Source organism: Bos javanicus, chromosome 18, assembly GCF_032452875.1.
Source record: "Bos javanicus breed banteng chromosome 18, ARS-OSU_banteng_1.0, whole genome shotgun sequence".
Taxonomy (NCBI): domain Eukaryota; kingdom Metazoa; phylum Chordata; class Mammalia; order Artiodactyla; family Bovidae; genus Bos; species Bos javanicus.
The window spans coordinates 64607261-64634491 of record NC_083885.1 but is presented as its reverse complement, the minus strand read 5'-3'; the positions used below and the strand labels follow the sequence as shown (position 1 = coordinate 64634491).

The 27231-nt window shown below is 42.7% G+C and overlaps 1 protein-coding gene across 5 annotated transcripts in view; it reads right to left on the bottom strand.

Annotated features, from left to right (window-relative positions):
• The window catches only part of LOC133229777 (uncharacterized), a 78619-nt gene extending 51422 nt beyond the window's left edge, over positions 1-27197 (bottom strand). For 3 of the 5 annotated variants that reach the window (XR_009730641.1, XR_009730642.1, XM_061386522.1), the window contains exon 1: positions 26309-27197. Coding sequence is in view for 1 of the 5 variants with exons in the window: in XM_061386522.1 (XP_061242506.1) it covers positions 26309-27197 (889 nt within the window). In the remaining 4 variants the exon portion in view is untranslated. Of the gene's footprint in view, positions 1-8709; positions 8817-26308 lie in introns of all 5 variants that reach the window. The other 2 variants (XR_009730643.1, XR_009730644.1) reach the window with 1 other exon arrangement.
• Positions 27198-27231: the final 34 nt, after the last annotated feature.

Sequence of the window (27231 nt, the reverse complement as noted above, 5' to 3'; positions counted from 1 at the left end):
GAAGGCTGAGCGCTGCGACTGCAGAGTAGCCCCGCTTGCTGCAGCCAGAGAACGCCTGCACCGCGGCGGAGACAGCACGGCCACAAGTCAATCTTTTAAAAAATATTACACATTTAGGACTTCTGCATGGTGCCAGTGGTAAAGAACCTGCCTGCCAGTGCGGGAGACGTAAGAGACATGGGTTTGATGTCTGGGTCAGGAAGATGCCCCAGAGGAGGGCATGGCAACCCACTCCAGTATTCCTGCCTGGAGGATCCCACGGATAGAGGAGCCGGCTGCAGTCCACAGGGCCACAAATAGTGGGACATGACTGGAGTGACTTAGCAGGCATGCACTGGCAGTCATGAGGTGAGGAGCTCGCCATCCAATGCAGGGGGCGAGGGTTCGATCCCTGGTCGAGGAGCTAAGACCCCCACGTGCCTCGTGGCCCGAAAACCCCAAAACATAAACAGACGCAATACTGTAACAAATTCAAATTCAATGAAGACTTTAGGAATGGTCCACATTTTAAAAAATATTTAAAAAAAAAATAAAGGAAAAACATTACACGTCTTGATGACCGAGTTTTCTACTGCCTCCCTAGACTTTGGGAGTCTAGAGTTTTCTACTGCCTCCCTACTCACCCCAACCCGGGCCCCTAAATGCATGAGATGTGCTGGGCGCTTGCTGATTCCAGTCCTGTGAGATTCGCCACGTGGGTCGTTCCTTTCCAACTGGGAGCACAGGGATGTGTGGCGAGAAATGACCCCAGCTTCCCGGCGCTAATTAACACCCAGAGGCAGAGGCTGGAGTGTGGCCGAGTATCTCCAGTGGAGTGGAACTCTGGATTCCCTGAGTGAGGCAGACTGGGTGGGAGGGGTGGGGGTGCGGGGAGGGGGCATTCCAGGAGGGACAGAACTTGTGCGCACTCGGAGAACTCATGGCCTGTGTCCAAAACCCAGGGCCAAGAAGGGCTTCGTGTGTCCCAGCGGAAGAAAGAGACACGCCTGGGAGAGCACAGAGAGCTTGGGAAGGCAGAAGCCACCTGTTCCCAAGCATGTGGCTGTGCACTGCCTCTGTCAAAACATGGGGAGGCCTGGATGGGCGTGGGACTCGGTGGGAGAGCGGATACGTGGACGTGGGTGGCTGAGCCCCTTCACTGCTCACCTGAGACTATCACAACACTGTTTGTTGACTGGCTCTACCCTAGTACAAAAGAAATATTTAAAGAAAGAAAGAAAACACACACACACACACACAGTGCGGGGACTTCCTTGGCAGTCCAGTGGTTAAGACCTCACCTTACGATGCAGGGAGTGAGAGTTTGATCCCAGGGTGGGAAACTGAGATCCCACATGACTCACGGCCCCAAAAACCAAAACATAAAACAGAAGCAAAACTGTAACAAACTCAATAAAGATTTTAACAGTGGTGGTTGAGTCTCTCGGTTGTTTCTGGCTGTTGCAACGCCCAGGCTCCTCTGCCCACAGCATTTCCCAGCCCAGAATACTGGAGTGGGTTGCCATTCCTCTCTTCAGGGAATCTTCCTGATCCAAGGATTGAACTCAACGTCTCCTGCACTGCAGGCAGATTCTTTACCACTGAGCCACCAGGGAAGACCAATGGTCCACATCAAAAAATCTTTAAAAAGAAATAATACAAAACAAAAATAGCCAAGAGAGACTACTACGCTGTTATGAGCTGAACTCTATGCCCTCTAAATTCATTCACTGAAGTCCTGATCCCTCGCGGCCCCCCAGAAGCTCAGATTGTGCCTGAGCTTGGAAATAGGCTTCTCAGTCTTCAGATAGTCTAGATTTAGTCTTTTCAGTCTGCAGATAGTTAAAGTAAGGTGCAGTCATTAGGGCGGGCCCTAATCCAACCATCAGCACCCTCATAAGAAGACAGAGTCTGGACACGCGCGGTGAAGACCGTGCGAGGTTACTGGGAGGAGGCGGCCGTCTGACGCCACGGAGAGGGGATGCGGGAGAGACCTGCACCCCCGACACCCTCATCCCAGATTTCTGGTCTCCAGGGTCGTGAGACAACACACTGCTCTTGTTTCAGCCCCCCTGGCCTGTGCTGCCCTGTTACGGCGGTACTAGCAGACTCACACGACTTAACACCCCAAATAAAAGCACAGCGCTTCCCCAATGTTCACTGCAGCACTGTTTACAATAGCTGAGACATGGAAGCAACCTACATGTCCACTGACAGAGGATAGATAAAGAAGATGCGGCACATATATACAGTGGAATATTACCCAGCCGTTAAAAAGAAGGAAATAATGCAACAACACGCATGGACCTAGAGAGTGCCGTACTGAGTGAGGTCAGACAGAGAAGGGGAAACGCCATGCAACACCCCTTACATGTGGAGCCTAAAAGAAAGGGTGCAAGTACACTTATTACAAAACAGAAAGAGACTCACAGACTTTGAGAATGAACTTACCGTCGCAAGGGGAAGGGACAGTTAGGGAGTTTGGGATGGATATGTACACATGGCTATATTTCAAATAGATAAGCAACAAGGACCTGCTCTACAGCACACGGAACTCTGCTCAGGGTTATGTGGCAGCCTGGATGGCGGGGGAGTCTGGGGGAGAGTGGGTCCATATGTATGTATGGCTGAGTCCCTTTGCTATCCACTTGAAATTATCACAACATTGTTAAGCAGCTACACCCAATACAAAACAAAAAGGTAAAAAAATAAATAAAAGGACAGTGCCAGATTTATTTTTTCCCCTAAGGAGGGAGAGCTCTGCTAGTCAGGCAGTCTCTCTGTCCTGGGTGGACTGATCTCATGCAGGATTTGGCGTTGGGAGGGTGGCAGACCTTTGGAGGCATCAACAGCTTCATGCCATCTGTAGGACTGTGGTCTCTCAAGTGAGATCCCTGCTGACTGGCTGGCACCCGGAGGCGTGTTTACCAGAGTGAGTCCACCCTTGATGGGCTCTTTCACTGGCTGAGTTTGCAGGGTAGAGCGCTGACATGGATTGTTTGGCTTGCAAAAGCACGTTCGCTGAGGCAAGCCACTGCGGAGCGGCTGAACGGGTTTCTAACGGATGCTGGTTGGCGGCCTGCTTCTCTGGCTGTCTTTTCCAAAGCTTGTGGGAACTCTCCAACACTCCACTTGCAGCATGGTGGTGGTCCCCAAGACTGTCGGCTCCATAAGAAAAGGAGGATGATCTGAATTGCTCATAAAGGGGGCTGAGCACCAAAGAATTCATGCTTTTGAACTGTGGTGTTGGAGAAGACTCTTGAGAGTCCCTTGGACTACAGGGAGATAAAATCAGTCAATCCTAAAGGAAATCAACCCTGAATATTCACTGGAAGCACTGATGCTGAAATTGAAGCTCCAGTACTTTGACTACCTGATTCGAAGAACCAAGTCATTGGAAAAGGCTCTGATGCTGGGAAAGATTGAGAGCAGGAGTAGAAGGGGACAACAGAGGATGAGATGCTTGGATGGGCATCACCAACTCAAGGGAAATGAATTTGAGCAAGCTCCAAGAGATAGTGAAAGACAGGGAAGCCTGGTGTACTGCAGTGTGGGGGAGCTTCCCAGATCAGGGACTGAACTCCTGACGCCTGCATTGGCAGGCGGGTTCTCTACCACTGAGCCACCACGGAAGCCCAAGCTTCAGTGTGATTGATTGATTGTCACCTCACTATGTCTATCCTCACACGCGCACATTGGTGCATGCACACACCCTCCAAAACATAAGTATATATTGAGGAACACTGGTTTTTTGAATAGTAATATGATGTAGTCATTCATACAGTGATACAAGTGGAGCTTCCAGACATATTCAGCCACATCCTGCGTTCACCTATTTTTAAGCCAAATGCCACCCCATGGACCTTCCAAAAAGAACCTGGAGTCTCCACTCCATTAAAGCCTTGGTGAAGAGCCGGGGCTTCAGCAAAAAAAGCTGTAGGACTCTTTTTGAGGATTTCAGGTAGAGGAAGGCAGTCAGATTTTCATTTTAATGCAAAACAGTCACGCACATAAACTGTAGCAGTATTTTCTTAGATCAGTCTCCCGAGGTGAAAGAAATAGAAGCAAAAATAAACAAATAGGCCCTAATCAAACTTCAAAGCTTTTGCACAGCAAAGGAAACCATAAACAGAACAAAAAGACAACTTACAGAATGGAAGAAGATACCTGCAACTGATGCAACTGATATGGGCTTACTTTTCAAAGCAGACAAACAGCTTACAACTCAATCATCAAAAAACAACAACAACAAACAAATCAAAAAATGCGCAGAAGACCTAGACATTTCCCCCAAAGGAGATATATATATGGCCAACAGGCACGTGAAGAGACATTCAGTAACACTAATTATTAGAGAAATGCAAGTCAAAAGTACAACGCAGTACCACCTGACACAGGTCAGAATGGCCATAATCAAGACGTCCACAAACAATAAATGCTGGAGGGGTTGTGGAGAGAAAGGAACCCTCCTAAACTGTTTGTGGGAATGTAATTTGGTGCAGCCATGATTGAGAACAGTATGGCGATCCCTTAAAAAACTAAAAACAGCTACCATTCGATCCAGCAATCCTACCCCTGGGCGTATACCTGGAAAAGACAAAAACCCTAATTTGAAAAGATCCATGCACCCCAACGTTCACAGAGGCGCTACTCTAACAGCCAAGACATGGAGGCCATCTAAGTGCCCACTGACAGATGCATGGGTGAGGGCGTGGTGCATATATACAACGGAATACTACTCTGCCACTAAAAGAAGAAATGGTGCCATTTGTAGCACATGGATGGACCTAGAGATGATCAGTCACATCAAGCAGAGTAGTCAGAGAGAGACAAGTATTCCATGATAGCACGTATGCATGGAGGGGAAAATGGAAACAGTGGCACATTTTATGTTCTTGGGCTCCAAAATCACTGCTGACAGTGACTACAGCCATGAATTAAGAGACGCTTCCTTCTTGGAAGAAAAGCTATGATAAACCTAGGCAGTGTATTAAAAAGCAGAGACATCACTTTGCCAGCAAAGGTGCACATAGTCAGAGCTATGGTTTTTCCAGCAGTCATATATGAGTGTGAAAATTGGACCATAAAGAAGGCTGAGCACCAAAGAATTCACGCTCTTGAACTGCGGTGCTGGAGAAGACGGTTGAGAGTCCCTTGGACAGCAAGGAGATCAAACCAGTCCATGTTAAAGGAAATCAATCATGAATATTCATTGGCAGGACTGATGCTGAAGCTCCAATACCTTGGCCACCTGATGTGAAGAGCTGACTCACTGGAAAAGACCCTGATGCTGGGAATGACTGAGGGCAGGAAGAGAAGGGGGTGGCAGAGGATGAGATGGTTAAATGGAATCACTGACTCAATGGACATGAGTCTGAGCAAACTCTGGGAGACAGTGAAGGACAGGGAAGTATTGTGTGCTGCAGTCCATGGGGTCGCAGAGTTGGACATGACTTAGAGACTGAACAACAACAGGCACTCCAAGAAACCTGATTTACTTTATTTTGAAGTGGTCTACAAACTCATGAGCTTCCGGTCCCTTCAAAAACTTTCTTCTCACTGTCCCTTTGTAACTCACCCTCAACGCTAGCTGACAGTTGCTGAGAGCCCACTTTGTGCTAAGTCCATTACATACGTTATCCCCTCTACATATTAGAAGAGGCAGTGGGAGGCTCTGACTCTTGCTTTTGTCCCTAACAGGCAGACAGGACCAGTTTAGCATCCTAGCAAAGAGCTATCATTCCAGGAGTATCTCTGAATGCCTCACCTGGAGTCACATGCTCATTCCTGAACCAATCACGGTGGGCACAGCAACAGAACAGAGTGTCTGACAAGGCTTGGGTCAAACCCTCACCAGACCTCCATAGAAAATGAAGGCTTCTGTGGCAAGAAACGGGGGGAGAGAATACTGGGCAGAAAAACCACAGACATTTGCAAGAATAATAGAAATCATGTTTCTAAATAGAGGAGACCACCTATATCTCTGGCATTTTCAATTAGTTAGGCCAACAAATTCTCCTTTTTATTTAAGTCAATTTGAGTTGAATATTTTGTATGTTGTAACTGTTCTTGTTGTTGCTGCTGTTTAGTCACTAAGTCACATCCAGCTCTTTGCAACTCCATGGACTATAGCCTGTCAGGGTCCTCTGTCCCTGGATTTTCTCCAGGCAAGAATACAGGGGTGGGCTGCCATTTTCCTTCTCTAATGCTGTAAATGAAAGACACTAAATGATTCATTTACATGTATTTCTTCTCTTTGCACCATAATGTAAACTCCATGAGAACAGATACAAAGTCTATTTTGTTCATTGCTACAGTCCCTTTGTCTGAAATAGTGCCTGGCACCACAGTAGGTACTTAGTAAATATGTGCCATCCTTGTGATTATCTGTTTAATACCTGACCTCAAACCTATCAGGCTCATTTCCATGCAGCAGAGCATTTTGTTTTACTTTTCAAACTTTCTCCCAGACTCTAATATGTCTCACACATAATGGGCTCTCAGAATATAGTAATGAATAAATAAATAATAACAAAATAGCAAAAGGAACAAATAAATAACAAAACAACACAAACAAATGTTGGTAAGGATATGGGAAAAGGGAACTCTGTACACTGTTGGTGGGAATGTAAATTGGTACAGGTACTACGGGAAATAGTACAGAGGTTTCTCAAAAAAACTAAAAACAGAACTACCATCTGACTAAGCAAAAAACTCCACTCCTGGGTACATATCTGGAAAAAAAAAATGAAAACACTAATTTGAAAAGGTACATGTACCTCAATGTTCAGAGCAGCACTATTTATAATAGCCAAGATATGGAAACAACCTAAGTGTCCATCAGCAGAGGAATGGATAAAGACGATGTGCTACATATATACAATGGGACTCTACTGGCCATTAGAAAGAATGAAAGTTTGCCATTTGCAACAACATGGATGGACGTGGAAGGGACTATGCTAAGTGAGATGTCAGACAGAGAAAGACTAATACTCTACAATACTGCTTATATGTGGAATCTAAAAAGTATAACAAACTAGTGAATACAACAAATGACCAGACTTGTAGAGAAAGAACTGGTGTTACCAAAGGACAGAGGGAAGCAGGGAAGGGAAAAACGGGTAGGGGATTAAGAGGTACAGACTATTAGGTATAAACTAACCTACAAGGATACACTGTATAACACAGTGAATATAGTCAATATTTTATAATAACTGTAAATGGAATATAACTATTAAAAATTCTGAATAACTAGATCATATACTTGTAACATAATATTGTATATCAAAGATGCGTCAATTAAAAAATCATAAAAAATAAACAAATAAATAAGTATCTCTCCTGCAGGACTCTAAGGAACAGGGCAGTAGAGACTGCTGCTGCTACCGCTGCTAAGTCGCTTCAGTCGTGTCCGACTCTGTGCGACCCCACAGACAGCAGCCCACCAGGCTCCGCCGTCCCTGGGATTCTCCAGGCAAGAACACTGGAGTGGGTTGCCATTTCCTTCCCCAACGCATGAAGGTGAAAAGTGAAGTCGCTCAGTCATGTCCAACTCTCCGCAACCCCATGGACTGCAGCCCACCAGGCTCCACCGTCCATGGGATTCTCCAGGCAAGAGTACTGGAGTGGGGTGCCATTGCGTCTCCAGCAGTAGAGACTGTAAGTGTATTAACAGCAGTAGTACCTTTAGCATTCAGCACACATAGGAAGTCAGCTTTCTTCAGATCATTACTTACTGAGTGATAGACTAAATGAATTAATAAGAATTAAGCATGCAAAATGTTAATATCACTGGTGCTCGCAGCAGCTTATGAACCGACAGTCTGTGACTCCATGGAGTCTACAGAGGTTCACATGGTCAACTTTTTATTCTTTTGCAGACACCCCATCCAAAGACAGATTTTAACGCATACAGGCATCTAGCACAAACCACTGAAAGAGGCAGCTTTAGGGCTCCAGGCACTCCTCCCATTCCTTAGGCGGGGTACACTAACGTCACTGGTTCCTCTTGCTCCCCTTCAAGAGCTCTCAGCTCTAGTTAGCAGTAGAGGCAGAGTAGGGTTGGTTACCATGGAAACAACAGCTGGCCTGGGTAAGGAGAAGGTGCCTAAGCAGTGAGCAAAGAACTAAAATTTTCAAGTTCAGGAGGCAGCCTGTGTGTGGAATAAAAATACCAGAACAGCACACTAAAATATTCTCAGTAACTATTTTTGGGGTGACTGAATGAAAATATGGCAACTTGGGCAAGCCACCTCCTATCTCTGAGCCTCTTTCTTCATTTGTAAAATAAAAATAATAATTATCCTACTGCAGAGGACATTTCAATTATGATAATGTAAATACCATCCTTAGCACAGGGCTAGGTGGACTTTAAATCAAAGTTTCTCAAGCACAGTCTTAGGTCTGCTTCATAATTGGAGGCATTTATTTATAAATTTCAGGTGTCTTTTTTTTTTCTTCTCCAGTTTTCTTTCTAGGAGGAATGAAATCATCTTCCCTCTCCACCTTAACATATTGCCTTCTCGCCTTCTCACTAGGGCGCCAGATAAAATATAGAAAATCCAGTATGGGACAATACTAACGCTAAAAAACTGTCATTTAAAACTCAAATTTAACTGGGTTATCCTGTAATTTTACTTGCCATATCATGCAACCCTACTTCGCACACTAGACTACTTTTTAACAAATGATTTTGGTTTTATCAGCCAAGCTAGTGCTTGGTTCACTTACCAAGAACTCTTAACTTTTGGTGCAGCATGCCCTTTTAAGAGCTTCCCAGGTGGCTCAGTTTGCCAATGCAGGAGTCGCGTGTTCAATCCCTGGGGAGGGAAGATGCCCTGGAGAAGGAAAACCCTACTCCAGTATTCTTGCCTGGGAAATCCCATGGACAGAGGAGCCTGGTGGGCTACAGTCCACGGGGTTTCAAGAGTCAGACACGACTTAGTGACTAAAACAACAAAAACGCTCTTTTACAGACTTCAGCGATCTGAAAACTATTCATTGAGCATTCATTCTGTGCCAGGTACCCTTTAGGTGCAGTGGGTACTTGGACAGACAAGTGCCTGCCCTCTTAGCGTTTTCATTCTGGTCACGGAATCTCTTCCCCAGAACATAGTGAATATTCAAAATATAACCTCATAGAATTCTAAAATTGAAACTCACTGACAAAAGATGAACTCATTGTCTAGAACATGATATAAAACTACTGTGTCTGAAAACACATTTCCCCAACTCTACAACGGACGGTTTGGGTAGAGCTAACGGATACCTACGTTGGCCTGTCGCTTTCTCTCTGCTCCTGGTTCCTGTGAGAGCTCCTTGAGGGCAAGGCCCTACTCGCTTGCCGGGCGGTTTCCCAGGCGCCCTTGCGCTGAGCCCCGCACGGCGCGCCTGCGCACTAAGTACCGACTCGTTGACCAGGGCAACGCCTGTTCCCGGGCCGCTTGCCGGTTCTCTTCAGGGACACGCGCTAGGCTTAGAGACCTGCGACTCTAAAGCCGCAGTAAATGGAGGGCGTGATTCTTCTGTCCGTTCTTTACGGAGGGATGGGGCGACTAGTCCACACCGGAGGGAGAACAGCGGAAAGTCCGACGCCCCTGCGTGGGCCCAATGGCAAAGACGGTCCAGGGCGCAGGCGCGCGGGCCCTCAGGGTCCGGGCACCATCTTGAGCCGTCGCGGGAGGCGATCCATCCCCATCCTGGCCGTTCGGGGCTACGAGGTCGGTGGGCTCGGGTCGTGGAGCCCCTCGGGACGTCGGTTTTCCCTCCCTTGTGGAGACTCTCCGGGCGTCCTCGTCAGGCCTCGCGCTGGACTCAGGCCGTCGGGAATGACGCGTTCCGCGGTTCCCGCAGAACCTCAGTTCCTTTTGCTTCTCCGCGCTGCGGGGCTGCTTCTTGGCCGGGCCCACCGAAGACCTCCAGCCTCTCCGCCAGGTTTCTTAAAACAGCGAGAAACCTTCCAGGAAGCGCTCCTGAAGTCCGGGGCCCGCTCCCTACCTCTGTTCCACCCCGTGTTTTCTCTGAATTTGGGCTTTCCCGTGACTACCATTGACTTGAATAGAGGAAGCTTTGAGTCTAGGAAACTGCCTTCGGTTAGGAATCGGTTGTCGGAACAGCCAGCCTCTTGTCTTTTAAACAGCTTTTTTGAGACATAAATTTACGTACCTTAAAACTTACCCACTGTAAGTGTTCAACTCAACTTTTTTTTCTTTTATTTTAAAGCACAATTAAGGAGTTGTGCCGGGCTTCCCTGGTGGCTCAGCTGGTAAAGAAGCCGCCTGCAAAGCAGGAGACCTGGTCGATCGCTGTTGGGAAGATTCCCTGGAGAAAGGAACGGCTACCCCCTCCAGTATTCTGGCCTGGAGAATTCCATGGACTGTATAATCCATGGAGTCGCAAAGAGTTGGACACAACTGAGCGACTTTCACCTCTCTAAGGAGTTGCGCAGGCCCCGCTGCAAGCTTTAGAACATTTCCATCATCCCTCAAAATTCGGTCCCGCCCATTTGCAGTCAGTGGTGGCTCCTACCACTGAGGAACCATGAGTTTACTTTGTCTCTTTAGATTTCCCTTTTCTGGAAGTTTCATAAAAATGAAATGGTACAGTATGTGGTATTTTGCGGCTGGCGTCTTAAACTTACCATAAGGCGTTTGAAGTCTCTTTATCCAGAGTTGGGAAGTCAGATGGTTTTGGTTCAGAACTGCTCTGCTGGGAGTTTAGATAATTTGTGAGGACAGCTGACTGGGCACTATAGGAAAATGCCGTTGCCCCCACAACCCCTGCCATAAGTTTGGCTCAGTTTTTCCAATTTCTGTTTTCCCTGGGTCGAACATGTTTGATTAGGATTTTGAGATTTATTACCATGGAATGGTAGGGAATCTGTTGAGGATGCTGACTGTTTGCTGCCTGACTTGGCTTTAGGGCCAGCTCTTCTAACTTGTTAGTTGTGAGACTGAGTCTCTGTGGTTCTCAGTTTGCAGGAAACAGTCTTTCCTAGGTTAGATGAATTACTGCATAGAAAGTCTTAGAATAGTGAGTGCCCTGACACACAGTCCAGCTGAAAACGTTAACTCTCCTTATCTTACAGGGATTCCTTTCGAGGGGAGAGAGGGTGGTGAGTCAATAGATGGGTGCTATTGCAACCTGCTCAGCTAGGGTATAACATTGGTTGAGAAGCCTTTTTTTTTAACTTTTTATTTTCTATTGGAGTATAGTTGGTTAACAGTGTTGTGTTAGTTTTAGGTGTACAGCAGAGTGTTCAGTTATACAGACACATGTACCTATTCTTTTTCAAAGTCTTTTTCCCATTTAGGTTGTTCCATGATATTAAGCAGAGTTCCCTATGCTATGCAGTAGGTCCTTGTTGATTATCCATTTTAGACATAGTAATGTGTAAATGTTAATCCCAAACTCCCTAACTATCCCTGACCCCCCACACTTCCCTGCTGATAACCATAATAAGTTCCTTCTCTGTGTCTTGTTTTGTAGATAAGTTTGTTTGTAATTTTATTTTATTTTTTAGATTCCACATACAAGCGATAGATGATATTTCTCCTTCTCTGAGTTACTTTCCTCAGTATGACAATTTCTAGGTCCATCCATTTGTTGCAAATGACATTATTTTATTTTGTTAATGGCTCAGTGATGTTCCATTGTATATATGCACCACATTTTCTTCATCTGTTCATTTCTGGGTGGACATTTAGGTTGCTTCCATGTCTTGGCTGTTGTAAATAGTGCTGCAGTGAAAGTTGTGGGTGCTGGGGGTGCATGTATCCTTTTGGACCATGTGTTTTCTCCAGATATATGCTGAGGAGTATGATTGTAGGATCATATGGTAGCTCTGTGTTTAATTTTTAAAGAAATCTCTATGCTGTTCTCCTTAGTGGCTGCACCAATTCACATTCCTACTAGCAGTGGAGGAGGGCTCCCCTCTCTCCACACCCTCAAATCAATTTGTGGCACATAATTATTTGTTCTCTGGGAGTCAGTAGAGGTAGTGAAAGTCGCTCAGTTGTGGCTGACTCTGCAACCCCATAGATTGTAGCCTGCCAGATCTTCTGTCCGTGGAATTCTCCAGCCAAGAATGCTGAAGTGGATTGCCATGCCCTTCTCCAGAGGATCTTCCTGACCCAGGGATCGAACCCTGGTCTCCTGCATTGCAGGCAGATTCTTTACCGTAGAGGTCACCAGGAAGCCCTGGGAGTCGGTAGGAAGCTTCTATATACTCTCCCTCCAACCAAGATTATTTTCATGGTTTTGGTACTTTTTATTTTCTCAGGAAAGTGTGCATTTCCTCAATATTTGCAGACCAGGTTAAAATTAAATGGTGTCTTGTTAAGAGTGTAGTCTCTGAAGACAGAAGCAAGGGTTAGAGGCCTGAGCTCTTATCAACTTTAGCACCATGGGCAATGTGCTTAACCTCCTGAGTCTCCAATTCATCCACAGAATTGGAAAACAATGGTACCCTGCTTTCCCTGGTTGAGGATTACATGGAAATCTTGTATTTAGCAAAGCACCTGGAGTCGTAGGCAAAGTTCTGTAACTGTCAGCTGTTGTTATTTTCATTATGCAGAGTTCTTTCCAATTAAAACAGCTTAGGGATTGTAAACCTTTATGAACCAGTCATTAAAAGGAACTGGGACGTCCTCCACTGTTTTTGAGGCCTTGGAACGCGTTATGGAACATAGAAATTTGTTCCTTGAAAGTTTGGAAGGAAGTTTTCATTCCTACTCCAGTCACCCTTTAAAGGAATGCTTTTTCTTCCTTTGAGGGAGTACTTTTTATATATTTCCCCTCCATTTTTCACTAAGAGTTTTAATACCAAAAAGAATGAGGGTCCATAAATCTTTTCTGTTAAGGGCCAAACAGTAAATATTCCAGGCTTTGTGGGATATGTGGTATCTTTCAGAATTACTTAGCTGAGCCACTGCAGTGTGAGAGCAGCCACGGAGAGTGTGTCAACGGGATGTGTCTGTGTCCAATAAAACTGTTTATGAACACTGAAATTTGGATTGCATACCATTTTCATGTGTCACAAAGTATTATTTTTATTTTTTTCCAATCAATTAACTACTTCATTGAACTATTTTGTGTCCAAATTTGGCCTGACGTAATGAATAGTGGTACGATACGGAGTAAGAAAGACTTGGTTCTGATTTGTATTAACTGGATATATTTGGGCAAGCTAACCAGCACTCTAAGCCTCGTGTTCCTCATCTTGCAAATAGGTATTCTGCTAACATAGGTGCCTCTTCAAGTTGTTAGGCTGATACAATACATACTGTATTATGCATAATGCTGGGCATCTAACGAATCACATACTAGCTCTATCAGCTAGTGTGAATCCGTCAAATGGAATATGTGCTAGAGGGTGGAGCTAGATGACCTGGGTTTCAATCCTGGCTGTTTATTAGCTGTGTGACTTTGCGCTGGTCACCCAACCTCTGTGCCTCTCTTAACTAATCCCTAAGATAGGGATTATAATAGTACCCACTGCAGACAATTGTCTTGAATATTAAGTAAGCTAACACTTAATGAAACACTTAGAGAAATTTCTGACACATATAAATTCTCAATTAATATTAGCTGTTACTATTTCACAATAAGATGTATTTGGGGTTAAAAACTCCTGTGCTGTGTTGTTAAAATGAAAGACTTTTGCCTCTTTCCCCTGAAATGGTACAATTTATAAAACTTAGGATTTGTTCCTTGGAAGTGAGAAGAAAGTTGCTGGAAAATGGCAAGGGCTTAGGGCACTTTGTGAAGAAAGCGCTCCCTTGATATTTGCCAAGTTTTTATTATCTGTCTTCCTCTCAAGAATGATCCATTTCATTATAGCTTTCAAATTTCATAGCACAGAAGTGTATTCGGTGGTGAGAGCTTGGGTGTCTCAAAGATCTGGATTTGATTCCTGACTCCCATCTACTAGCATGTGACCTGGGACAAGCTACCCACCTCCCGTAACTCACTTCTGGTCTATGAAACTTGGATAATAATAGTATCTATTTCACAGAGTTGCTGTAAAGATTAAACATACTAATGCATATAAAGTGCTTGGTGCCAGGCCTTGCCTGTTGTAAAAGTTTAATAAATGACAGCTATTACTTTTGTTGTCCTCCAGGGCACTCTTATTAAAGTCAGACCTATTTGAGATGGAAAACCACTTGCTAGGTTTTTTAATGGGCAGCCTTCTCTCTCACTCTAGGTTTGGAATGTTTAATAGTATTGTAGGAATTTTTTGTTCTTAGAAGATGGCCCTTGTGAACCTGTTAGCCATGAGTTTATGTTTCTCAACAAGGCGGCCATTTCTTGAAGATTCTCACTTAATTTGCATAGAATTGTGTTGGGAAGTAGAAAGCACTGTAGGCAGAAAGACCTAGGTTTGAGTCTTGACTCTCTCAACCACATTATGAACTTGAATAAATGTCATCCTCTCTGAGCTGCAGATTTCCCATCTATAAAACAAGTATATTAGTTCTAGTTTCATTAAGATTATTTGGAGCACTCACCCAGATGCATATTTTTAAATAACAGTTTCATCTAGATGTAATTAATTCACTACCATAAAGTTCACCCACTTTACTGGTGTTTAATACATTCAGAATTGTGCAACCATAATCAAAATCAATTTTAACACATTTTCATTACCCTAAAAAGAAACCCTCACTCTTCATTCCCCTCTGCCCTAGACCTAGGCAACTGTTAATCTACTTTCTGTCTGTCTGTGCCTATTCTGGACATTTCATATAAATGGAATCATACGATATTGTGGGCCTTTATGACTGTTTCCTTTCATTTAGCATAATGTTTTCAAAGTTCATCAATGCTGTAGCATGTATCAGTACTTCATTTTTTATTGCCAAATACTCTGTTGTATGGATATACCACCTTTTATTTATCCATTTATCAAACAGTGGGTCCATCAAATGATGGGCAGTTATTTCCACTTTTTGAATTGGAAACTTCAGTATCACTCTTGTGATACTGCTGCTGTGGACATTCATGTACAAGTTTTTATGTGAATATATGTTTTCATTTCACCCAGAAAAGGAATTTCTGGGTCTTATGGTAACTGACCGTTTAAGGAACTGCCAGACTGTTTCCCAAGCAGCACCCAGATCATTTTTAAAGAACTTGACTCCTAAAACTTGACATAGAGCAAATGCCTCATATAAGATGGCCATTTTATTGTAAAAAATTTGTTCTTGGAGGCCACTCTTCTAATTTAGTTGAATAAACTGGCAAGCCTTCTGTCTTTTTAAATGCTCTGGAACAATGTGTACAAACTAAAAATAATTTGCTCCTTGAGCATTTGAAGGACAGGTCCAGTTAAACTGAGATTTCAAATAATTTCTGCTTCCCTAGAAAGTGATGCATTCCTTTAAGGTTTTCCAATTTGTTAGCATAAAATTATATTAGCACAAGTGGTTGAAGTCTGACTCTGCAGTCATTTGCTGGCTTTGGAAGTTGGAGTAAGACTCCATGACCTTCACTTTGCTCACATGTAAAACAGGTCATGAGGTCACCTATATCTCAATAAGGAGGAGCTACAAATACAATGTTTTATGCTGTATCCTGCATACAGGAAGTGCTAAATAAATATTAGTTTTTAATCTCATAGAGACTGTGAGGTTGCAAATCGTTGTGCTAGGCTATTAAAATGTTGTAGAGAGTCTTGTTCAGTCGCTCAGTCATGTCCGACTCTTTCCGACGCCATGGATTATACACCACGCCAGGCTTCCCTGTCCTTCACTATCTCCCAGAGTTTGCTCAGGTTCATGTCCATTGAGTTGGTGATGCCATCTAACTATCTCATCCTCTGCCACCCCTTCTCGTTTTGCCTTTAGTCTTTCCCAGCATCAGGGTCTTTTCCAATGAGTCAGCTCTTTGCATAGAAATTATGAAGTAGAGAGTCTTAGCACATAGGAATTCTTTGTAAGAAGATTTCTCCTAATTTTTTTCCTATTCCTTTGGTAGTCAGTTTTAGTAATTCTTATTTTCCTTGACTGGAGAAGGAAATGGCAAACCACTCCAGTATTCTTGCCTAGAGAATCCCGTGGACAGAGGAGCCTGGTGGGCTGCTGTCCATAGCGTCGCACAGACTCGGACACTACTGAAGTGACTTAGCATGCATGCATGCATTGGAGAAGGAAAATGGCAACCCACTCCAGTATTCTCGCCTAGAGACTCCCATGGACAGAGGAGCGTGGTGGGCTGCCGTCTATGGGGTCGCACAGTTAGACACAACTGGAGCGACTTAGCAGCAGCAGCAGCATTTTCCTTGACAATGTTCATTTTCATTAAAATTTACATATCATTTGTCTAAAACCTTGGTTAATATTAACATGTTTGCTTTAACTTTTAATATGTAATTTATTTGTGTGGCCCAAAATTCAAAAAGGAAAAAGGGTACACAGTGAACATTTCCTTCCCACACCCCTTCTCTCAGCACCAGCTTCCCTCCCTGTAGATAACCATGTCACTAGTTCTGTGTATTTTCCTTCCAGAGTTACTTCATGTATATTGAAGCAAATATATATATACACATATATTGTTTGCCTCTTTGTTTAACAAAAGAAGCATACTGTATTCAGTGTTCAGCACCTTGACTTTTACTTAACAGTGTATCTTAGAGATCATTCCATAAGGTATTTCTCATCGTTTTTTTTAATGGCTATGGAAGTTTCTATTATGTGAAATATGTAGAATTTATAAAATGTTTCTCTAATCTCCAGATGTTTTTCTGCTTTCTGATTCATGTTTTACTTTTATGTCAATGATGGTCTTTTTCCTGTTCTCCTCAGATTTATTTTGGTGGGCCTTTGGCAAAATGAACCAGATAAGAGTGTGTGTTCTCTCCTGGCCTGACAGTCTGCATTGTAGAAGCCAGATCACCTCTCCATACCATTCTCATCACATCCTGAGGTGTTGACATGTGAGTATGAGTGGAAATCATGCCACTTTTTGGGAGACTTGAGTGAGATCCGAGTGCTGGCTGGTCACCCTGGGGGGAATTTTTGTGGTAAGCTAGAGATTGTGATCGTCAGGGATCTCCAGTCCTTAAGTGGCCTCCAAGGCCTCGAAGGGTCCGACTGCTCTCCCCCTCCTCTGTCCTAAGCCAGTCTGTATTCTAGCTGCATGGCTCTCCGTACTCCTCTCTGCCTCCTAACCTTCGTACATGCTGTTGATTAGACATGCGGTGTTCTTCCTCAGCACCTCAGACTCCCTCACACACATGCTTAGGCACAGTGTGTTGCCGTCACATGTACTGCTTCCCGTTCATCTTATTTATGTGGCTGTTTATAATTGTTTGGTGTCATCTGTGAACCATACACCCCTGTGAAAGCAGAAACTGCATCTCCTTTATCATTTTATCCCTAGTGTCTGGATGTCTTTGATAATACCTGTTTATTGAATGGTTGAATAAATGAGTGTCTGCCATTTTGCAGTTCAGGATTAGAGCTTTCTGCCTGGCAAACCAGTATGAGAAAAAAGTATGTGAATAACCTTGTATTTTTTAAATAAGTATTTTGTTTGGCATGTGATAACTTGACTCTGAGTGCTTCTGCTTCCTGTGAGAGAAGGCTCCTGGTGCCCTCTTGGACAGGGGTGTGTGAGCAGAACTGTGGGTAGGCGATCCTTCCTGGCCTACAGAAACTCTTATAGTTCTGAATCTTAATACCATCAGCCAGATTTGACACTGAATTTTTCTCTGTTAACATCAGATTTGTGACAGCGTTCTCCTTTGCCTGTCTTTAATCTTATGTGTAATTAACTGTTTAATATTTGAATTTAGAAGCAGTTTTTGTGATAGAGTTGGTTGCCTGTATGTGAACATTTGGTTTTCTGTTGTCTTGAAATTCCTAGAGGGGGTTAAACAATTAAGTTCACTCTCAAAGAAAATTGGTTAGATTTGCATTACTGAGGAACTGTATACAAATTTGTATACTAAGATAATTACCTATCCAGCTCTGAATATGCAAGAGTACTAAATACTGAAGAACACATTTTTGAATTTATTTTTGTAGAGTACAGTGTTCACTTCACAGCTCTGTGTGGAAAACTTCCAGAGTCAGAGCTCTAGCAGACCTCTCCAGAGTACCTAACTCAACATCTCCACTTGCTTGAGGGTAAGCATTTCAAATGTAACACATCAAAAAGAGAGCTCTGGATTTTCTGTTCTTCCCCTCCCCAAACCTGTGACTCAAGGACTCACTAAATAACACTTCCATCTACCCAGCCGCTCAAACCAAAAATACAGGAATCATTTGTGATGCCTTTTTCCTTTGCCACAAATACACAGATTATCAGCAGGTTTGTCTATTTTGTCTCCAAAACACCTGTTGAATTTGTCCACTTCTTATCGCCACTGCCATCCTGCCGGTTCAGAGCACTCTCATCCTGCCTAGACAGCTGCCTCCTAACCGGTCTACGGGCCTCCTCTGTTTTCAACCTCTAGTCCCCTAGTTCTCCACACAGCAACATGAATCGTCTTTCAGTGGATTATGTCAGACCTTATTTAAACATCTTTAATGACTCCATATCACCTTTGAATCAAATTCAAGATCTTTATCTTGGCCTCCAGCTCCTAAAGAACTGGCTTTTGCACACCTGTAAAACCTCATTTTACTCCCCTCTACTCCATTCTTGCTATCCTCCAGGCATTCTGATGTCTGTTCTATTTTTTTTTTTTTCCTTTTTAGTCTTTGTATATTGCTATTTTATCTGTCTAGAATATTCTCCCCTTTCTCTTCCCAGGGCTAGCTCTTTCTCACAGTTTACTTTTAGCTTCTCTTCCATACAGAAGCCTTCCCTGACTGCTCTATTTAACCGCCATACAAACACCTATCCCCCTCTCCACCTCATTGCAGCTGCCTGTTTTTTTCTTCAGACTCCTCACTGCAATTTTTAAAGGTTTATTTTTTCAACTTTATGTATCTTGCCAGCTAGACTGAAGCTTAAAGACATACTTATCAAATAAATGACTTAGGGCAGGGGCTATTTTGAATTTAATTGCAGTGAGCCAGAACCTGGCCTACCACTGGTCCTTATGTGTATATATATATATATATAGAGAGAGAGAGAGAGAGAGAAAGCACTCAAATATCTGTTAACAAATGGATGAGTAAGCATTCATTGAGAGACTTAACCATGTACTAAACTCTATGCAAATTCATGGGATCATAATACCCAGATCGCCCAATCTGTTAAAGATTTATTGTAGACCAGGGGTTGTCAAACTTTTTTTTTCTCAAGACCCATTTACACTCTTGAAAATGATTAAGGACTCTAAAGAATTTTTGTTTATGTGGATTATACCTATCAATATATATAGTTGTAGAAATTAAAATTTTAAATGTATATTAATTAATTTAAAATAGGTAGTAAGTTTATTACATGTTAATATACGCAACTTTGTTTTAAATTTCATGTGAATAATTCCCAAAGCAAAAGACTACTGAGAAGAGTGGCACTGTTTTACATCTTTACAAATCTCTTTAACAACTGGCTTGAATGAAAACAGCTAGATTCTCAACTGCTTCAGCATTCACTCGGTCGAGATACCACATGTCATACAGCCTCAGGAAAACCCCATTGTACCCTTGGGAAAGAAGTGAGAACTGCTGTAGATAATTTAGAAAATAGTATTTTGGAGATTTCCCTGGCAGTTCAGTGGTTAAGACTTTGCATTTCCAATGCAAATGGTGTGGGTTCAATCTCTGGTTGGGGAACTAAGATCCCACCTGCCAGGCAGTGTGCCTGCCCCCACCTAAAAAAAGGATAATATTTTTGATTGAGATGGTGCTGTGAGTGGTGCATTCACATCTCAACCTGTTTTTAATATAACTTTCAGTGATCTAGAAATGTATGGATAAAAAACTGAACAGAAAAACTAGGATCTGTGGGGTTGAAGAGCTGAACCTGTTGGACTTCTGATCTTTAAATACAGGTGGTTAACAATTTGACTGCTGGGGAGTAACAAGGTCCAGAAGCACTCCATGCATATTGAGGTCCCAGGCTCATTGTGTCAAACAGGGGCTGGGGTGAGATTCTCCTGACATGAAATGAGACTGAAAAAAAGCCAGTAATAGTTACTCAGGGCTTCAACTTACATTAAGAGCAGTGGCAGGAGTGAAAACATCACCATGTAGAGCACACCCAGCCTGAGCTTAAATTTTGCTCAGTGACTAACATACCCCTTTATCTCATGGCACAGAGCCCCCATTTAACTTGTCTCAAGACTAACTTTCTACAGCAAAGAAGACACAACCAAAAAAAGGAAAAAAGCTAGATATGGAGGGAAGGGATAGGTGGGGTCAGGGGTGATAGCCAAGTGTTCTAAGAAACACTTAGAAATTAAAATTACAAAGCACTGAGTTAAACATAGGAAAACTTAACAATAAGCAAGACAACAAAATGAGCTGTCAGGATAAATTCATTCCTGATAAAAATGCAATTCTAATAATTTCAGTGTAACTTTAAGATTCTTGAAAGATAAAGAATAGTATTCATACAATGTTCATCCATTTGAGAAAGGTAGATATAAAAAAGCACTGATTAAAAATCTTACACATGAAAAAAAAAAAGGCCACTGTAAAACACGTCAAGGTAAACATTATATTGGATGCAGTTCAAAAAAGGAGTTACTCAGAAAGCAACTCAGAAAAGTACATGAAAAATAGAGAATGTAAACAAAGGACAGACTAAGAAGGCCAAATATACTCTAGGAGGTTGAGAAGAGAATAAAGTTGAAATGGCAGAAAAGCTATATTGGCCAAGGTAGACTGGCCAAGAATTCTGCAGAATGGCAGAAAGACCTTCATTGGTCACACAGTCCTGAGCAGGAGAAACAAAAATAAATCCATATATAACACCTTTTGAAAAGCCACAGAGGAAAAAACCAATGCTATTAGGAACATTTATATCATAGCAAACCTCATCAGCAATGTTAGATGTTGAAGACAATAGAATAATATCTTCAAAATAAGAGAAGAGAAGGGTCACTTTACAATTCCATACCTAAGTAAACTGTCATTCAAAAAATATCTTAAAGCCGTTTTTAGAAACACAAATACAGAGACTGCCCCCTACACTAAAAGGCTTATTTAAGGATTTATTATAATGAGGGGGGAAAAAAGAACCTAAAGAGGAGTAAAATTCAAGAAACGAGAATAAATTATCAGTAAACGTAATTAATCATTGACTGCAAAAATTGTGCTTTGGGTTTGTTTTAAAAATATGTAGCTAAAATTCTAGACAATAACCAGGAAAGTGGGAATAAGAAATTCAATGAATTGCTAAGGTATGGCAGGTTCCTTTATTATTTTACACTCTGTTTAAAAAAATAAGTACTTGTATATAATTAAGAATTTAAAGACAGACAATAAAATAACATTTAATTGAAAGCTTTCAAATTAGCAAAGAGAAAAAAAAGTAAACTTGATCAAGTCAGTAGAAGGCAGGAAAGGAAAAAATAAGGAGCAAAGGAAAAGGCACATTTAACAAGCAAGTATATCAGAAACATAAAATGTGAACAGATTAACTCCCCTATTGAAGGCAGACTTCAAGATTAATTTCTTTGATATCTGATTTACAGGAAATCATGAGCTTGTTCCTACCTAAAACCATGGCCTTGAAATACATAAAGCAAAAACTAAAAAGAATTACCAGGAGCAGTGAATGAAGCCATAGGCTAATGGGAGATTTTTTTAAAAAATAATTATTTAGAATTGATATATCAAGCAGACAGAAAACTAATAAGAATACTGAAAATGTAAACACAGAACTTGATCCTATGGACATAAATAGAAATTGGTACCTGATAATTACAGAATGCTTATTCTTTTCTAATACACTGAACAATTAAAAATTGATTACATCCTAAGATCACAAAAGAAATTTTAACAAATATCAAATAATAACATATAGACCATATCATTTGGCTATAATATAGTTAAATTGGAAATCTATAATCAAAAGACTTTTAAAGAACTTGAAAACCTAAATACATTCCTTAGTGTGACTAAGAGGAAATCTATTTGCAGCAATGGAATATAGTACCAAACAACAGTGAAATGTATGGAATGCGGTTCAAGTGGTACTTGAAAGGAATGTAATAGCCTTAAATGTACCTGTTAAAAATTAAGAAAGATTAAAGGTAAATGAGTTAAATGTGCAACTCAAGATGCTAGGAAAAGAAACTCAAATAAAGAGAAAAAAGGAAATAATAAAATAGAGAACAGACATTAAATGTAAAAGAAGAATAAGTAAAGAGGACAATTTTGTTAGAAAATATAAATGACCTAAATTGACTCAAGATAAAGCAGAAATATAGTACAAAACTAAGGAAACCAAGTAAAAAATATTTCATGCAAAAAGACCTCAGATTTAATTTTATAGTGAGTTATGTTAAACTTTCAAAAATGAGAAACTCTATTTTTTATGATCTGTTGTAAAAAATATAAGCAGGAAGAAAATCTAAATAATTTTATAAGTCTAGTATAGCCATGATACCAAAATGAAACTAGTAGAATAAGAACTTAGGTGCAAAAACCAAAAGTAAAATATAACTCAGTAGTATCCTGCTGCATGTGTATATAAATCAGACCCTCATTATCATGACCAAGTAGGGGTTACAAATGCCACATTTCAATATCAGAAAATTTGCCTTAATTCTCCACATTAACAGATTATATAACATAAGCTTCCCAATAGATAACAGAAAAGTCATTACATAAAAATTAAATGTATTCATGAAAAAATTTTTAGAAAACTAGAACTAAAGGGAATTTCCTTAATCCCCAACAAAGAGGGTTTGCAAACAAACTTACTGTGGACATTTTTACTTGATAATAAAAGATACATATCCCCTTTCAAGTCTAGAACAAGATTTATTCCATATTTCCCCAGAGGTCCTAGAGGATGCATTATGATAGAAATGAGATATAATTGTCAATAAAAATCTAAAAATTGTCATAAACCAGTTAACATTTTCAAATCGTCCAGGAAAATCTGAGAGAAACTATTAGAACTAACAAGGACAGGTCAGCAAATTCACTGGATTAAAAAAAAAATCAACATATAAAAAGCAATAGCAGATAATTCTCAAAAACCATAATCCAAAACAAATCATGAGAAACTGTTAGACAAACTCAAATTGAGACTTTCTAGAAAATACTTGACCACTATTCCTCAAAACTGCTAAAGTCATTAAAAACAAGGAGATACGGAGGATCTGTCACAGCCTAGAGTTGTCTGTTGCTGCTGCTGCTGCTAAGTCGCTTCACTCGTGTCCGACTCTGTGCGACCCCAGAGACAGCAGCCCACCAGGCTCCCCCGTCCCTGGGATTCTCTAGGCAAGAACACTGAAGTGTGTTGCCATTTCCTTCTCCAAAGCATGAAAGTGAAAAAATAAAGTGAAGTCGCTCAGTCGTGTCCGACCCCTAGCGACCCCATGAACTGCAGCCCACCAGGCCCCTCCGTCCATGGGATTTTCCAGGCAACAGTACTAGAGTTGGGTGCCATTGCCTTCTCCGAGAGTTGTCTAAGGACACATAACTAAATGTAATGTGGTGTTCTGGATGGGATCCTGGGACAGAAGGAAAACATTTATGGCAAATCTGTAGTATAATTACTAGCTTTGTACTAGTGGTAATTTCTTCATTTGACCACGTACCAAAGTTAGGTAAGATGTTAACATCAGGGGAGACTGAGTAAGGAATGTTTACATTATCTTTGCAACTTTTCTGTAAGTATGAAATAATTTTTTAAAAGCTTTATCACTGTTTTAACTCAAAAATAACCTGTTAGGTAAGTAATGGGAAAAAAGACCTCCGAAAGTCAACCAAGATCTTTATGGGAAAAAATTACAATGTACTGTTGTTGGCTGTAGAAGACATGAATAAACAGGTAGCACAGATCATAGGCAAAGATGAGATGTCATGATAAAATGTTTTGGGTTCTCTTTAAATTTTTTTGTGGTTTCAGTAAATTGTTGAGGGCTAAGAATAGCCAAAGACACTTTTGAAAAACAAGGTAGGGCAATTGTCCTTTAAGATATCAAGATATTGTAAAGCTCCAATAATTAATGCACGCAAGTAAACAGATGGACCTGCGGGACAGACTAGAGTTTAGGAATGGGTCCACTCATACAGAAACATATATGTCAGGATAAAAAAATAGATCCATACCACAGAACATATATAAAACTAAACCTGAAAAAACTAAAACTTAAGGGTATTGTATCTTTATGATTTCAGCGTGGAGAGGGATTTCTTAAGGTATAAAAAAGCAGAAATCTGAAGGAAAAGATTATTAAATTTTACAGCACAAATATTTAACATTCTTCCGTGACAAAAGATATTGATGCCTTTTCTTTTAACTTTGTTCATGGTGTGGATTTTAGACATATTGAAGTGTGATTGGGGTCAAGAATAGGAGGTAATTCAAGCTGCAACATGATGTCTTATTTACAGTTAAAGAAGATGCTGTCTAGAAAATACTAGAGGGAAGGGTTTGAAGTCAAAGCAGGTAGTCAAGTGAGTAGGCTAATACCTAGGGGGTAATGATTAGTACTATCATGCAGAGCAAAAAGGGGACAAATTTGGAGTGTATCTTGGATGTAGAGCCAGCAGGACCTGCTGATGAATTGAATGTTGTTGGTAAAGGAACCAGGAATCCAGAACAATTGCAAGATTTTTGGCTACTGCAACTGGTGCTGTTTATAGAAATAGGGAAAAGGGAAATTACTGTTTGTTTTCAGTGTTTTGAGTTGCCCATTAGACATCCTGGTAGAGCACTCAGCTGTTAAGCAGCTAGTTGGGTATATGAGACTGGGCTTCTGTAGAGACTTCTGTGCCAGAGGGAGCTGTTGGCATGCAGGTGGCATTTAAACCATCTGGCTAGGTTAGACTGCTGCCTAGGGAGTAGATGTTGAGGGAGAAGGCTAGTGACTTGAGTTCTGAGCATTGGGAGCTTGAAGGGAACAGAAGCCAACTAAGAGAACAGAAGGGGAAAACCAGGGCAGTGTAGTGTCTCTGAAAATAAGATGGTGTGAGTTTTTATTATCATTGTTTTAATGAGGATGTTGAATGTTACTGAAAGATCAAGTGAGATTAAGAACAAGTTTCTTAGCCACATAGAGAACTGCTGAAATTGCCAAGTAGTTTCAGGAGTGTGGAAAGGGGGAAGCCCCCAGTGTGGCATGGTAAGGGGAGAGAATGTGCGGTAAAGCTGTTGAGTCGGTGACAGAGACCACTCCATCAAGAAGGCTTTATTGGCTGGTGCCAGAAGGGAGTGCTGAGAAAGGGGAGACCCTCTGAGAACATGTGCTATCTGATGGGAATGAATGATGCGGGATCCAGAGAAAAACCTGTGTTGCAGATAGAGGTTTTGAGGAGAGAGGGGATGGAGGGGTCCCTTGAATGTGTTAAATCACCTTCCAGACCCTAGCCAGACTTTAAATTCCCCTATGGGCTCCGGAAAAAACACCTCTGTGGGACGCTGGGCACCTGCAGCGTCCAACAGCTCCCCCAGCGGCTCCTGACGTGCGTGGCCAGATTTGGAAACCTCTGCGCTACGCTTAGGACCGCATTCACTCTCAGTGGTCCCTCTAGAATTTCTGTGGGTGCTCATGGGGAGTATTCAAGGGTGCAGAGCAAAGGCGTTTTCATTCAGATTTTCTGTTTATGTGGCACTGCTGGCTGGCCGGAGACTGTTGAAGGCTTGGGGGGTTTCAAACACCGCCCCCCCGCCCCAGGTCAGCAGCTTCCCAGTATCCCCAGGAACCACTGATTTATAAATATTTATACTTACGAAGTGTAAATGTAAAAATTCATTTTGGATATCCTATTCTTTATGCTCTTGGGTAATGTACATTCTGTAATTAATTATATCTCATGAATCTTTTCCTTTAAAATTCAAGTCTTACATTTTAGCTGGCCACATAAAATCGCATGGTATGGCTTTGCCCGGGTACAGTTTGGTGCTTCCACAGAGTGCCTGTTTTTCACAAAAAGTGACGCTCGCCAAGCACGCCTGCATGGGCTCGCTCGCACCTCTCCGCTTTATTCCTGGAGAGGGGCGGCCGGATCACCCGCGCGTCGGGGGCTCGCTGAGACTCCCCGCGCCTACCGCACGGCAGAACGCGTGTTTCTGGAGGGGGAGTCCGGCAGAATGGACTGGAGACGGGCAGGAGCCCGCCTCCGTCTTCCTTCCCCTCTCTCCCGTGGCCCCTGAGGTGACCGGCTGACAATTTCTTGCATGCTTCCGCAGAGGTTTAACCGCGTGTGTGTTCACCCTTAACAAACGAACAAGTGGGACTGCTTACCGGGTCGTGGCTGCACGCTTCGGCCTGACCGACGGTGTGACTGACAACCGAGTCCTCGATGGCCGTCTGTCCCGCGCGGTGCCACCGCGTTTCCCGCCGCACAGGTCCTCAGGCGGCGATGCGCCCCGCACATCAACCGTCCGGCTGGACGGCGGTGGACCGGCCCGGCGGCGGCACGCGCGGCCGCGTGAGGAGAGCGGCCGCTGAAGCGCGCGAGTCGCGCTCTCGGTTTTTCGGTCTTTGGAAGTCGGGTCATGAGTTCTGTCCCGCAGGTCTGTCGGCCATTTGTGCTTTTCTGTGAATTGCCAGGGTCCTCCCTTTTTGCCCATTTTTCAGGCGCGATTTGGTCTGTACGGTATCGGTTTCCAAGAATTCTTCGTTTATTAGGGAAGTTAGCCCCGGGTCTTTCGTGTGTCCCAGGCAGAAAAGCCTCGTCTCCCACTTTCTCATTTGTCTTTAACTTCAACATACATATTTTTGCCCGCCAGCTTTTCACTTTCTTAGACAAATGTACGGGTTTGTTTGTTTGTTTGGTCTCTTCAGAGGATTTGCATTTGGGAGTCGTTGGTAAGGCTCTCTCCGTGTGACCCCCCTTCTTTGTTTGGGGGTCGAACACACCCCCACCCCCCAGACCCTTCCTCAGGGCCCCTCGCGTTGGCTCTGTTGACGTCAACCTCCTGCCTTCGCGCCAAGCAGTCGCCACGGCAACCGCGGCCCGATGGGCAGGGCCGAGGGTGTGGCGAGGGGCCCTGGGCGCAGGGGGCAGCCGTTGATTGGCCAGTGCCCGGCCCCGCCTCTGCGGAGAAGCAGACAAGGAGCCGCGGGGCCGGGGCTCGGTGCAGACGCCGTGAGCCGCGGGAGGAAGAAGTTGGAGCAGAGGATCGGACATGTCCACCCTTGGCTGCTGGCGCTCCCGAGCGCCT